The 12598-nt window shown below is 42.6% G+C and overlaps 1 protein-coding gene across 1 annotated transcript in view; it reads left to right on the top strand.

The window, feature by feature from the left end:
• The window catches only part of MAP2 (microtubule associated protein 2), a 75147-nt gene that overhangs the window by 51131 nt on the left and 11418 nt on the right, over positions 1-12598 (top strand). Inside the window, exons 9-10 of the mRNA XM_075511225.1 lie at positions 3718-3871; positions 6133-6476. Coding sequence (XP_075367340.1) covers positions 3718-3871; positions 6133-6476 — 498 coding nt within the window. The remainder of the gene's footprint in view (positions 1-3717; positions 3872-6132; positions 6477-12598) is intronic.

The following is a 12598-nucleotide window of genomic DNA, read 5'->3' as shown; positions in this document are numbered from 1 at the left end:
AGAGAATAAGAATAGTTTTCTGGGTAAAGCACAGGCAGGGATTGAGGCATTTGGTTTCTTTGCTTGCTCTACCAGCCTTGAGCACGTCACTGAAATCTGGTTGGGCCAGATTCTGCTGCTGTTACTGATACTAAAAAATGCCTTGCTCCCTAAATAACACTGAGGGGATCTAGACTGTGATAATCTCAGAGCAGTGCATTAGCTCAAGGTCATGCCTTTTCCCCAGCTGTTCCATTGAAAGATCTCAGTCTTGTCCATCTTTAGCATCCCCATTAGATGCACATATTCATGCAGGACACTGTATGCAATATGAGTGAAAAGGACAAGGGCTCTACATTGTGCCTAGAATCTTAATCTGTAAGAGTTTTCCAGTCTAGTTAGGGGAAACATTTTGCATGACCCGCAAGCTGAAAAAGGCGAAAACCACTGAACGAACATTTGGGCCTCAAACTGTGCGTGCGTAGTTGTATCTCAAGTTCAGAAAACCAGGTGAAAAGTGTTTGCAGAATGTCTGCTTTTTGGAGCCACCCAACATAGATACCCAGCTTCCACAGAGTTTCAGCATCAATAAACACCTTAGTGGATTTGTAAACATGGCCCAAAGTTTCACAAGTGGATGGGACCCATAAATTGAACTATGACATATCAGTCAAAGTCTGGAGAAGCCTTTGATGTGACAGAAACACATATTGTTCAGTTTCTGTTTGAAATAATTATTCACTGATTTTATTCTGTGTATTCTCAGACAGTGAAATAAGTATTAAAACAAAGAGATGCAAATATGTTGCAAAACTCATTCTAGGAATATATTCTTGCTAGTAAAGCACTTCCATCCTTTGAACTAATTTCTTGTCTCGCTCAGTAGAGCTACTTGATATGGATGATGATATCCAATAGAAGTCTTCTCAGCTGTGTTGTAGGACTGGAATTGTTTGTTACACAGTTCTGCAACTCTTAATCACGTTGATGATGTCATGGATGACATTCAGCACACCAGCCTCAGTTTTCTGTAGGCTGGGTATGTAGCCTAAGCCAGATGCCTGTCAGTAGAGAGTTGACAACCCATTCTTTTCTCATTTTCTAACAAAGACAACTTAAGGAGTAACTCAGACACGTTTTCTGAACATGGAGAGAATCTAGGTGACTAACTTAGATCAAATGCCAGATTTTTCATGGCTGAAGTTCTGTACCAAATCCCATAATTACAGGCCCATTGGGATTGGTCCTATGTGTAACTTCAGGCTTGTATGAATACAGACAAAATCAGGACTACATTGCCAAGATAACAGCCTTGCAATTGTTCTTTGTAGTATCAGTTACACCCATGGGAGAAAAAAAAGTGTTGCTTGAGCAAGCAACCTTTTCTCTTTCAAGGAAATTCCTTTTTGCAAGGAAGCTTTTGTTAGGTGCTCCTAAGTGTCAACAAAGACTTTTCAATCTGTCCTATTGATGTTTAATTGTTCTTTCAATGGGGTATTATCATTATTCAGAATCAGACAAGTATCTGATCACAATGACATATCATGTCAACTTTTTAACCATACATGGGTTTCCTCATCCCAGGACTCCACATTGTCACTCTATAGAGTGACACCAAATGCACAGAATACAGCGTTTGGCGTGCATTAGGGATTTTGTGTGTACACAGTGGCACAAGAAGCAATACTGTCATGTCATTCTGCCATTGTGGGAATACTGGTGTAACTTTGCTTTTACGATTCCCACTGTTTTATTCTTGACTGTAGCCTGGAGGGTTGTATTTCAAATGCACAACTTAGTTTTAAAGGACTAGGATCTCTTGGTTCTCTGTAGTTTTGCACTTGCTTCTAATGCAGCCAACCAGCAGTTGTACCAGTTAAATGCCATACCTGGCACCAGTTTTGTCCTATTAACGCAAGACAAAAATAGCATCTGCAGAAAAAGGCACTTCCTAGAATCAGTAACTCTGTCCAGACCCAGATGGTTTCAGTAAACAACACAGAACTAAAACTTTCATGCATGTCAGAACTGCATAGACACCATTACCAGACACAGGAAAAGTATTAATTCATAGCTTGGCTTTTTTTTTTGGTCCATGTTGCATGTGTTTTCCTTTTGTCCAGCTTCATGTTGTGTTTTCTTTTGTTTGTTTTCTCATGACTAGACTGCCTCTTTGTCAAAGATTCCTGCCTCAAAGGCTAGAGCAAAGTCATTGCTTCCTCCAAGACCCAGCTCAGCTTGCTCATTAACTACTAAAAGGGCCACTTTTCTCGATACAGACAGTTATTATGTACGGCCCTCCTCAGCAGGCCCAAGAGACTGCTTGCCCTACTCAAAATCAGATGCTAAGGTAAGGTAGCAGAGTTGGTAGAGAGAGTTAGCTTGGAGATGTGTAGGTGAATTCCATGGATCACATTATCTCCCCACTGAATTTGAGTAACTCTCTGTGAAGCTTATGTGGGATTACTTACATCCAGTGGCAGGAAAACCAGTTATCAGGCTACAAGATTTGTGCTACAAAATGGATAAAAACAAAGGAGATTCTCCAGAGGAAACATAAGTGAAATAAGTTAAACTAGAAGGACATATCTTCTTTCTCTTGATGATATGGATGCTGCTTCATTGACTGCTAAGAAGTTGCACCCATTTGCACGTGGGTAAGTGGCAAAGAACAGCAGTACTAATTTGCCTTCCAAGTTTAAAAAATGTAATTTTCAACCAGTGAATATTCTCTGAAAACAAATTCAGTCCCCAGTGTAGGAGAGTACAGTTCTAATCACCAGCAATAAGGGCGGAAGCCAAATACTCTAGGAACCTAATTTGGTCTATGCATGGGACCACGTTGAAGAAGTTGCAGTATAAATTTAAGGAGATGTTTGGCAGTCCATCCTAGCTTCCTCATATTTACATTTCACTTGTGTTTCAAATCTACTTGATGCTGAGTTGATGACTATCCCCATTTAAAAACTGGTTTCACTATTAACTTCCATTTTCTGTGTAACGCTATGCTTGGTTTGTCTTTTACTGGTTGGGACCATCATCATATTTGCCTTTGGGAGGTCTGTCTGCTTGTGCAAGACTGTCTTTGGCTGCCCGTCCCATAAGTTCAAAAATATTCTAACATACATGTCCATTGCTCTAACCCTGGTAAAAAGAAGGTATCTGCTGATTTCAAAAAGTAAAAAGATGAGTATGGAAGGAAATAAGAGAATACACCAGAATTAATAGTTCTGCACTCAAAAAATAAGCTGTAATTAAAAATTTTTCTCTGTAAAAAAATTAAAAGTTAGTGTTTGCAAATGCAAAAATCACACATCACCTAACAATATAGTGTGGGCTGTATTCTGAGCACCAGTACTGCAGTAACTTTGCAGGTAAATTTACATAAGAATTTCATGCCTGAGCTCCAGAGAATTTTTTTACTTTCAACTTGCACTAAACAAAACTTGTTCCTTATTAAGAACCAAATGTGGAATCCATCCATATTTAGATCCAAGAGTATCTGTATCTGTCTCAAGTAGCTCAGATGACGACTATTGGGTGTTTTGATGCAGTAAAGAAGCACCAGGGAGCTAAGCAGAGCGTGGGAGGTGTCTGGATCCCCACAGCTTCCTGTGTGAGTAGTAAACTGGGCCCATAGAATGAGGTTTCCCCCTCTGTATATAGGTTGAGAGAAATCACAGCCCAGAGAGTGAGTTTTGAAAACTAAACCTTCCTTTTTTATTTTGCTACTATTAGGATGGAGTAAGCAAGAGTCCCGAAAAGCGTTCCTCTCTACCAAGACCTTCTTCTATTCTTCCTCCTCGAAGAGGTGTATCAGGAGACCGAGACAGAGAGGAGAACTCTCTCTCCCTCACAGCTTCCCTTTCCTCTTCAGTACGACGGACCACCCGTACGTTTTTTGGATATTAACCCTTTCCTACTGCTGTGAATGTCTCCCATCCTTGTTAGATTTGTCATACTGCCATAGCATCACGTGTCCCTGCCTTTTACACAGAGGGGTAGGTCTGAGGTGTGCAGTTGGAAATCAAAGCCCCACAGACTGTTTTTGTTCAGATACCAAGTGCTGAGCAGCAAGGGCTTGAAACCGGGGACAGGATGCACCCTTTCCATAGTCTGCAATGCCCAGAGCTAGGACTGCTGCTCAGACGAATTGCTAATATTAGAAAATGCCTTTGCCAGGAGCTCAGAGCTGGTTAAGATATTTAACACAGGGCATTTACAAACAGCAGCAAGAAAAATGAGACAAACCTGAAGTAGGCAATATAAAATATTCTGATGGATCTTGGAAAAGTGAACCTAATATTATAGTCATTAAATTGCTGTTTCACAGTAATGATCTCCCTGTACTCTAATCCTAGGGTAAAAACTCTGCTGAGAATTGAGATTTTAGCTAGTGGAGTGACTCATTGAGGGAAGTTAGGATAGTAAACCAGCAAGGTCCTTTTGTGAGGACCAATGTTAGGAAATCACAAGCCAAAAGAAATTACAGGACAAAGAGAATTCTACCAAATACCCCCAGAACTTTTAGGTGGATTTGCATTCAGCCCAGGCCTCAGAACCTGGATGTGGCCCCCTGCTTTCCAATAGGAATTCCTCTGGTTTCTCTCTTTAGAAACCAATCTCAGCCTCTTTTAAGACAGCTTAAGGGAAGTAGATGATTAAATTCTACAAAAAAAGTCCTTTGAAAGTCTTGGGTGATGCTCTAAGGGTAAAACAGAGACCCTTTGTAAGCACAGTGACCCCCAGCTGGCACAGCAGCCCATTCTGCTCACTAGGAGTGAGAGACCATTGAGCATTTGCCAATGTGGTGAAGGGCTGAGGAATGAAAAATAAATATACCAAAGCTGCAGGGAGCTGGAAAAAAAAAATCATTCCCTTTCTGTCTCAGTTGGTATAGTGAGAAGGTTCTGGTTTAGCATTGGTTTGGAAAGAAAGAAACCATTCAGGGAAACTGGAGGTGAGAGTGGGGCATGTTCAATCTATCTAATGACTCACGTAGAGCAAAGAGTTTCTCCTGGACCCCAGGGGCAGCAGTTCGTTGCATTTGGTCCACCACCATTAAATAAACAGAATGATTAACAAATAGTTTAAATAAGATTTTGATTAGTCCCAGTGGATGCTCTAGAGAGGCCCATTGGATTTCTAATTCCTGAACGTTTTAAAGGTGAAAACGTGTATGCACCCATTCGGCATTGGGGTTCTCAGGCTTTGGGGGTTGGTTTGGTCTTTCTCTCCCCAAGTATTCTCAGCAAAGCTTTGCTTTAAGCAGCATATGGAGATATCTTGGCTTCTGTTCGTTTGTGTTTGAGAGCCACCAGCAGATCTGGCTGCAGAAAGCACAATGCCACTACTAAACGGATTCCTGTGCTCAGTGAAAAGGACTAGCAATGCCATAAACACTGAATGGAGCTGCTACAAAATGTTACAGTATTTATTTGTTTTTAACTTGCGTGCAGATGTAACTAGAATGTGACTTTTAATCAAGGTTGCCTTCTGTAATTGCTTTCTTTCACTGCACTAAAGAAAAATAGCAATTGAACTTGAGGGACATCTGCCCATCCCCACAACAGAGCTATGACTTGTTCACCAGCTGAATGCTCACCCAGAGTTCAGCTGCAGACACCAGATTACCAGCAGTGGTATGTGACCAGCAGCAGCCAGGCACTCAGAGTCTTTAGTTTCAGGATTACAATCAGAATTTTACCCACCCTCTAGTTTAACGCCCAAATCCATTGAAATTGGTGACAACATTCTTACTGGCTAGGCAGGTTGTCAGATCAAGTCCCAAAGGTTAGATTCCAAGGGTGCTTCTAGTCCTTTCCCCAAGATGGAAATCAATGTGATATTGTGCCTTGTTTAGGGAGCTTTGCAGGAAGCATAGGTGTTGTGGGAAGTGCACCTGTGCTACAGAGTGGAGAGCTCAGTCACCATGTGGGCAATGTACTAGCTCAGCCACACGTAACAAGGTAACTCCTGGAAGGTTGATGAGCAAAATAAGACACAGAGACAGACATCCAGCTGTTCCAGCACTAGCACAGCCATCTTAGAGCTGTATCTCGCTTGGCACACAAGGATGCAGTCTTGAGAGGTACAGAGGAAAGAGGAGCTGTATTTCTGTGGGTCTAATGCTGGTTTTTTTCTTGCATGTAGGATCAGAGCCAATTCGTAGCAGAACAGGAAAAAGTGGAACTTCTACCCCCACTACTCCTGGCTCCACTGCCATCACTCCAGGGACACCACCAAGCTACGCCTCCCGTACCCCAGGCACTCCAGGGACACCCAGCTACTCCAGAACCCCACACACTCCTGGGACCCCCAAATCTGCCATACTGGTACCTACTGAGAAAAAAGTTGCCATAATTCGCACTCCTCCTAAATCTCCAGCCACTCCGAAGCAGCTACGAGTTATTAATCAGCCTCTACCTGACCTCAAGAACGTCAGGTCCAAAATTGGATCAACAGATAACATCAAATACCAGCCCAAAGGAGGGCAGGTAAGGATTCCACTCTTTATGTTCATCCATATGTGATTTAGTGTTATGTGTGCACCTTTGGGATAGGTATGGGGTGGGAGCCATTTTGAGTTGCCCTGCAAATGCTGCTTCTATTGTCCATATACATTGGTTGTTTAAGTGATGTTAAATGGCAGTGGCCAGGACAATTTTCAGAAAAGTATTTTGTCACCTGAAAACTAACATTGCCTCACTGAGATCAGTTGAAAAACTTGAAAGAAGAGTTTGCATTCCATGCCATAGATATGTTTCAGCCTGAGTCTCAGCAGTTGCTGCTTACTTAGTCTTCATCAATACCAGCAAATGAGAGAGATTTATTTTAATTCAAGCAGGTTCAAATTCAACCTAGATAGATATTAGCAGGATGGCACAGCACCATGACCTTTTCCTGTGTCATTTTATGTGACATGTGCATTGTGTTGGGTGATGTTAATGAGGGTTGCAGCCTCCAACCTGGTAAATCCACCTCAAGTTAAAGATGATGGGAGGGGACAGATATTAGACTTAACTGTTTTTCTTGCTGTAGGGTTTAAATAAGCAGGAAACAGGGCTTAAATTCTATAAACTGGAGAATGTATATAAAATAAGAAAAAGTGAACGTGTAAGAAGGCAGATCCAGATTTTCTGTTCTCACTGTCTGAAAGAACAAGAATTCAGGGACATGTTGATGCAATTAAAAGCTGGAAAAAAGAGATAGTTTCATACCTTGCAGAGCTATGCAATGAAGCGCATTGTCATGAGGATTGCTTTCCGCTAAAGACTGAACATATGTGTAGGGTAGCAAAATCCCCTGTTACTACAGACAGAACTTACTAAACTTTGGAAAGGACAGTAAATATGTAGGCTTTAAAGCTAAGCAGAAGCTTTGGGAGACTGAGGAAAGATCAGACTGGAAGTACCATAAATCTGCCTGAGGTATGGTGTTTATACCTTCCTCTGAAGAGTCTCTGCTTGATGCCCTACCAAGCAGAGCTATGGCCAGAGCTGGAATAGTCTTCTCTCATTTTTGGGCAATGCAGAAATGGTAACACAGACGGCATTAAAAGACAGAATTATGTCCAAGCAATTTGTTTGTCTTTCTATTGGGAAGAACTGTCGTTCTGGCTTACAGGATGAAGTGGTCCATTTTATTAATGTTTAAAGAGTTATAAAACCGTTTATAAACTGAAAGAAATCCTATTTTATTTAGAAGCAAAGGGGCTGAATGAGGAAAAAGAATATCGCTTACCAACATTTATGCTAAAAATATGGACAACTCAGTCTTGTGGGTGTAAACAATTCTGTTGATTTATTTTTTTGTAAAAAGTACCTGTGCATTTCATACTGATTCTGGACACAACCCCATGATGAAAACACCCAGTGCCCCCAGCTCCCTTTCATTTCCCTGACATTGCTGAGTTATAGCAGCGGCAGTGTGAGTGCTTTATGAAAGGTTCACTTCTCAACTACCTCCAGGGATGGAACATCAGGGTGAATAACATGCTCCCCCATTCAGCTGTCCTGAAAACAAGACATTCCAGAAAGCTGGCTTGCACAGTGTTTCCAGATCAGATACTTACGTATATATATGAGTTTTGGAATACAGAGTGGAACGTACAGAACAGTGAGGTTTGCCTAGTGCTGCCTCAGAAAAAAATAATAAATTGGATCAAAACTTAACATTGCAACCCTATGCCTACTGCAGGTCTTCCAGAGGAAAAAAACAGGCTCACATATTTCTTAGGCATTGATCCTGTTTTCATGGTAAATTAACACATTTAGTGCTTTCCAGGGTTTGGACAGTAGCCAGTTACTCAGATAAAGTTAAGAAGATAAAGCCTCAGCAAAGGTTCTTCTGCCTTTATTTTGACAAGTGCCTGTGTAATTATTTTGTGTGGGAGTTCAACTCCCATTTGACGTATTGCGTAGCAGATGGTCAGGGTGTGCAGGGGCTCCAGGAGAATTGGAACAAGTTCAGAGTGTGCATCTGGATTAGCATTCCTCGTAACAAGCCCAGCTGCTGGACATGGGGCTCTAAACCAGCACCATGTTAGCCTGTCCTCCTCCTCCCTGTTACTCTCTGTGGACTATAACAACCATACAAGACCAGGGGGCCACAGCAAATTGTGTTTCTTTGTAAACACCATGCCTAGACAGCTACATTTCCTTAGCAGTTCTACAGAGTTGCACGGAGTCTTTGCTGGGTAGTGAAGAATGGCACAGCAGCGGGCATTTCACTCTTTCAGGGATCACAGGGGAAATCTGCTGGGTGGACATAATGTCACTGAAGCTAAAGCATTTTTTAATTCCCAGTGGTATGTGGCTACTGAGCTGTGGGTTGGGCAAAGAGACACTCACTGAGTTTTTCCTTTATGTCTCCTTTATGCCATAGTTGCTCAGTCTAGACAAGAGGTTTTAGGATTAATTCTTTTCCAATTTCAGCAGTTGAATTTTATAGGGTCTGTAAGAGGAACACATGAAAGCTAATTTCATTTCCTTGTGTCTGCTCACTTCTTTAATGTCTGGTGGCAGACATTGCACTGGCTAAAATGGGCTGTTATCTGCTATCTGCTTTTAGTGATGATACATGAAACCAACAGAAAGCTGCTCAAGTTTTATAACCTGAACTGGAAGTGCTGATAGCAATAACCACAGGAAAAACAAGCAGACAAAAAGCCAGCATATATCTGGGCAAGTTAAGTACATAAACATGACATGCAAATCACTAAAGGAATACAGATATGCAGCCCAAAAGTGTCATTTGGAGACAGACTATCCTTTTACCAGAGGCATATCTGAACCTAGCACAAGGTCTTTTCTTAGCTTACAGCTGTTGTAGAGAAAGCAGCCGCACTCTGAAACTGCCAGAGGCTGAGGTGTAGAAATGAAGAAGCAAGGGATGTCTGAATGCTAAATAAATCAAGAAATGCAGTGCTTCAGCCTTGAATTTCATCAAAAACTCATCAGACGGCAGACTGATTTTTACTTCAGCTCTGACTTGCCAGCCACAGAAACAAAGAAAAGGAGAGAAATTGCTCCACCTGATGGGGGGGTTGGGCAAAGAACATGCTTCTGTGGGAAGAAGCAAGCTAACTTTGCACTGCATTAAGGTCCTACTAGGAATAGATGGCTTGAGATGTGTTTAATTGGTATTTTGCAGTCTGGAGAATGAGGGCTTCTCCGCTCTGTGATGCAGCCAGTAGGTGGTTGTCTGGTTTTCTCTTTATAGTAGACTATGGTGAAATGTATCATTCTTGGCAAAGCTCAGAGGCGACTTGCTCATGGGTATGTCTGCTGGGCTTCAGATGGATTTTCGCACCGCATCAGCTGTGGAGGAAATGCTGTGCTTTCAAAAGTAACCCATTTGCATCTGTTATTTCTCAGACAGCCCAAGGGAAGCATGGGGGAACTGGGAGAAGGGGTTGGAAATCTGTTTCAGATGCCAAGAATGGAGTTTTTCTTTTCTGTTCAGATTTTTTTCTTCTTCATTTTTTTTCTTCTTTCTTCATAGGCAGAACAAGTTCTGCCTGTGGATGTGGTTTGTACCATATCGGAGTACAAAAGTGCACCAATTGAATCTTTTCATTACTGACCAGGCAGAGTATTTATAAAGCATCATAGGCCAGCAAACAAGGGTAAAGCCAACCTAGATATCTTTTAATTTAATCTTAATTTAATCTTACTCTTAGGCTGGGTAAAATACTACCTGGAAAACTCTCTGGCCAAGCCCAGAGAGTTGTGGTGAATGGCACTAAATCCAGTTGGCAACCAGCCACAAGTGGTGTTCCCCAGGACTCAGTTGGGGCCAGTCTTGTTTAATATCTTTATCAATGATCTGGGTGAGGGGACTGAGTGCACCCTCAGTAAGTTTGCAGATGACACCAAATTGGGCAGGAGTGTCGATCTGCTGGAGGGTAGGAAGGCTCTACAGAGGGATCTGGACAGGCTGGATCGATGGGCCGAGGTCAACTGTATGAGGTTCAACAAAGCCAAGTGCAAGGTCCTGCACTTGGGTCACAGCAACCCCATGCAACGCTACAGGCTTGGGGAAGAGTGGCTGGAAAGCTGCCAGGCAGAGAAGGACCTGGGGGTGTTGGTTGACAGCCTCCTGAATATGAGCCAGCAGTGTGCCTAGGTGGCCAAGAAAGCCAATGGCATCCTGGCTTGTATCAAAAATAGTGTGGCCAGCAGGACTAGGGAAGTGATCGTGCCCCTGTACTTGGCACTGGTGAGGCCACACCTCGAACACTGTGTTCAGTTTTGGGCGCCTGACTACAAGAGAGACATTGAGGGGCTGGAGCGTGTCCAGAGAAGGGCAACGAAGCTGGGGAAGGGTCTGGAGCACAAGTCTGATGGTGAGCGGCTGAGGGAACCGGGGTTGTTTAGTCTGGAGAAGCAGAGGCTGAGGGGAGACCTTCTTGCTCTCTACAGCTACCTGAAAGGAGGTTGTAGAGAGGTGGGGGTCGGTCTCTTCTCCCAAGTAACTAGCAATAGGACGAGAGGAAATGGCCTCAAGTTGCGTCAGGAGAGGTTTAGATTGGATATTAGGAAAAATTTCTTTACTGAAAGGGTTGTCAAGCATTGGAACAGACTGCTCAGAGAGGTGGTGGAGTCACCATCCCTGGAGGAGTTCAAAAAACATGTAGATGTGGCACTTCAGGACATGGTTTAGTAGGCATGGAGGTGTTGGGTTGACGGTTGGACTAGATGATCCCAGAGGTCTTTTCCAACCTTAATGATTCTATGCTTCTATGATTCTATGAATTTACGATCCAGTCTGCAGAGAACAGTAGGCTCCTGAAGTGTTCCCTGCCTCAGCTACAGCCTGCCAGGATGCAAAGTCAGTGCAGAGGCAGACAGGTCTAGTGGCCCACCAAGAGCTGAGCACCTCCTGGGAGAACTGCAGGTCAAAAGGGTATTCAGCAATTTCCCCTTGAGACGGCATGTTATAACTCCTCATCCTCCTGTTTCACGTGTCTTTGCACCATGTTACAAACACTGATGACAGCCTGCAAATTAATCTGAAGATCTAGATTATATGCTATTGTTGCACTGGTTGATGAAGAGTGTCCTAAAAGGCAGTGGAAAATATAGGCTTAGCAAAAAGTGAGGTCTGAGTTGTTACTGGGTCCCATTCTGTCTCCCATCTCCTTTGGCACATCATGCACTTTTTCTCCAATCCATTGTGATCTGCGACATAAGTGAGCCAACACTTTGAGAATGTCACTGCTCAGGACAGTGATGAACATAAATGAGCTATAAGGTTCAAGCTTTGCTGCTTTCCCAAACCAGAGCCACAGGAGGCAGCTGTTTAGGGTGGATTGATGTTGTAACGTGGCTGTTGTTGAAGTACTTAGCTAATGAGAGACTGGAAGGCAATTGTTTCCACACTGTTAGCGGCATTCACTGGAATGAGTTTGTGCATTTACCAAGTCAACAGTTCATAACTGTAAGATAAATTCATCTCTGTCAGTCTGCTTTTGTTTCCTTTATACATTCCCGGTTTTGTGGATTTGCAAGACATTTGAAGGGATTTGTTCTGGACTGAAAATTAGAAATTAATTCATCCCTTGTTAATTGCAGATCTACAAATGCAAAGAGAATTTAGGAGTTTCAGGCACAACTTCAAAACTCTGTCACAGCTCAAAACCATAATTTTTAAATTTTTGAAATTTAGAATTTTGGCTGATCATTGCAGATTGTACAGAAATAACATCTTGCAGCTCCTGTGTTCAGACAGCACTCATTTAATGGAAGGCTTGCCCAAGTACAGTCTGTACAGTTAAGCCTTGAATTATTCTGGATAAAAAGCAAGCTCCTTCTTCCTGACTCATATTTTAGAAAAATGAAGCAATCGTTGCCAGGATCTAGTGAGTTTCAGAAAGTTTCTTTGAGGAAAGGTGTTTGGTTGGTAGAAACGAGCAGGGCATTGGGACTTTCTATGTGGCTGGGACAGAGTAACATCACTGCTGTGCCTCAACCATCTGTAAAATGTGCATCATGCTCATTGAGGACAAACTGGGAACCACAATCAGGAGGGTCATAAGCTGTCTGATGGGGCTCTAGCCAGTAACAAAACTTCCACCGACAACAGGAGCCGTAAGTCGATGCTTCTCCCTTTTTTG

This window comes from Mycteria americana, chromosome 9 (genome assembly GCF_035582795.1).
Source record: "Mycteria americana isolate JAX WOST 10 ecotype Jacksonville Zoo and Gardens chromosome 9, USCA_MyAme_1.0, whole genome shotgun sequence".
NCBI classification, from domain to species: domain Eukaryota; kingdom Metazoa; phylum Chordata; class Aves; order Ciconiiformes; family Ciconiidae; genus Mycteria; species Mycteria americana.
This window is presented reverse-complemented; position numbering and strand designations above follow the sequence as displayed.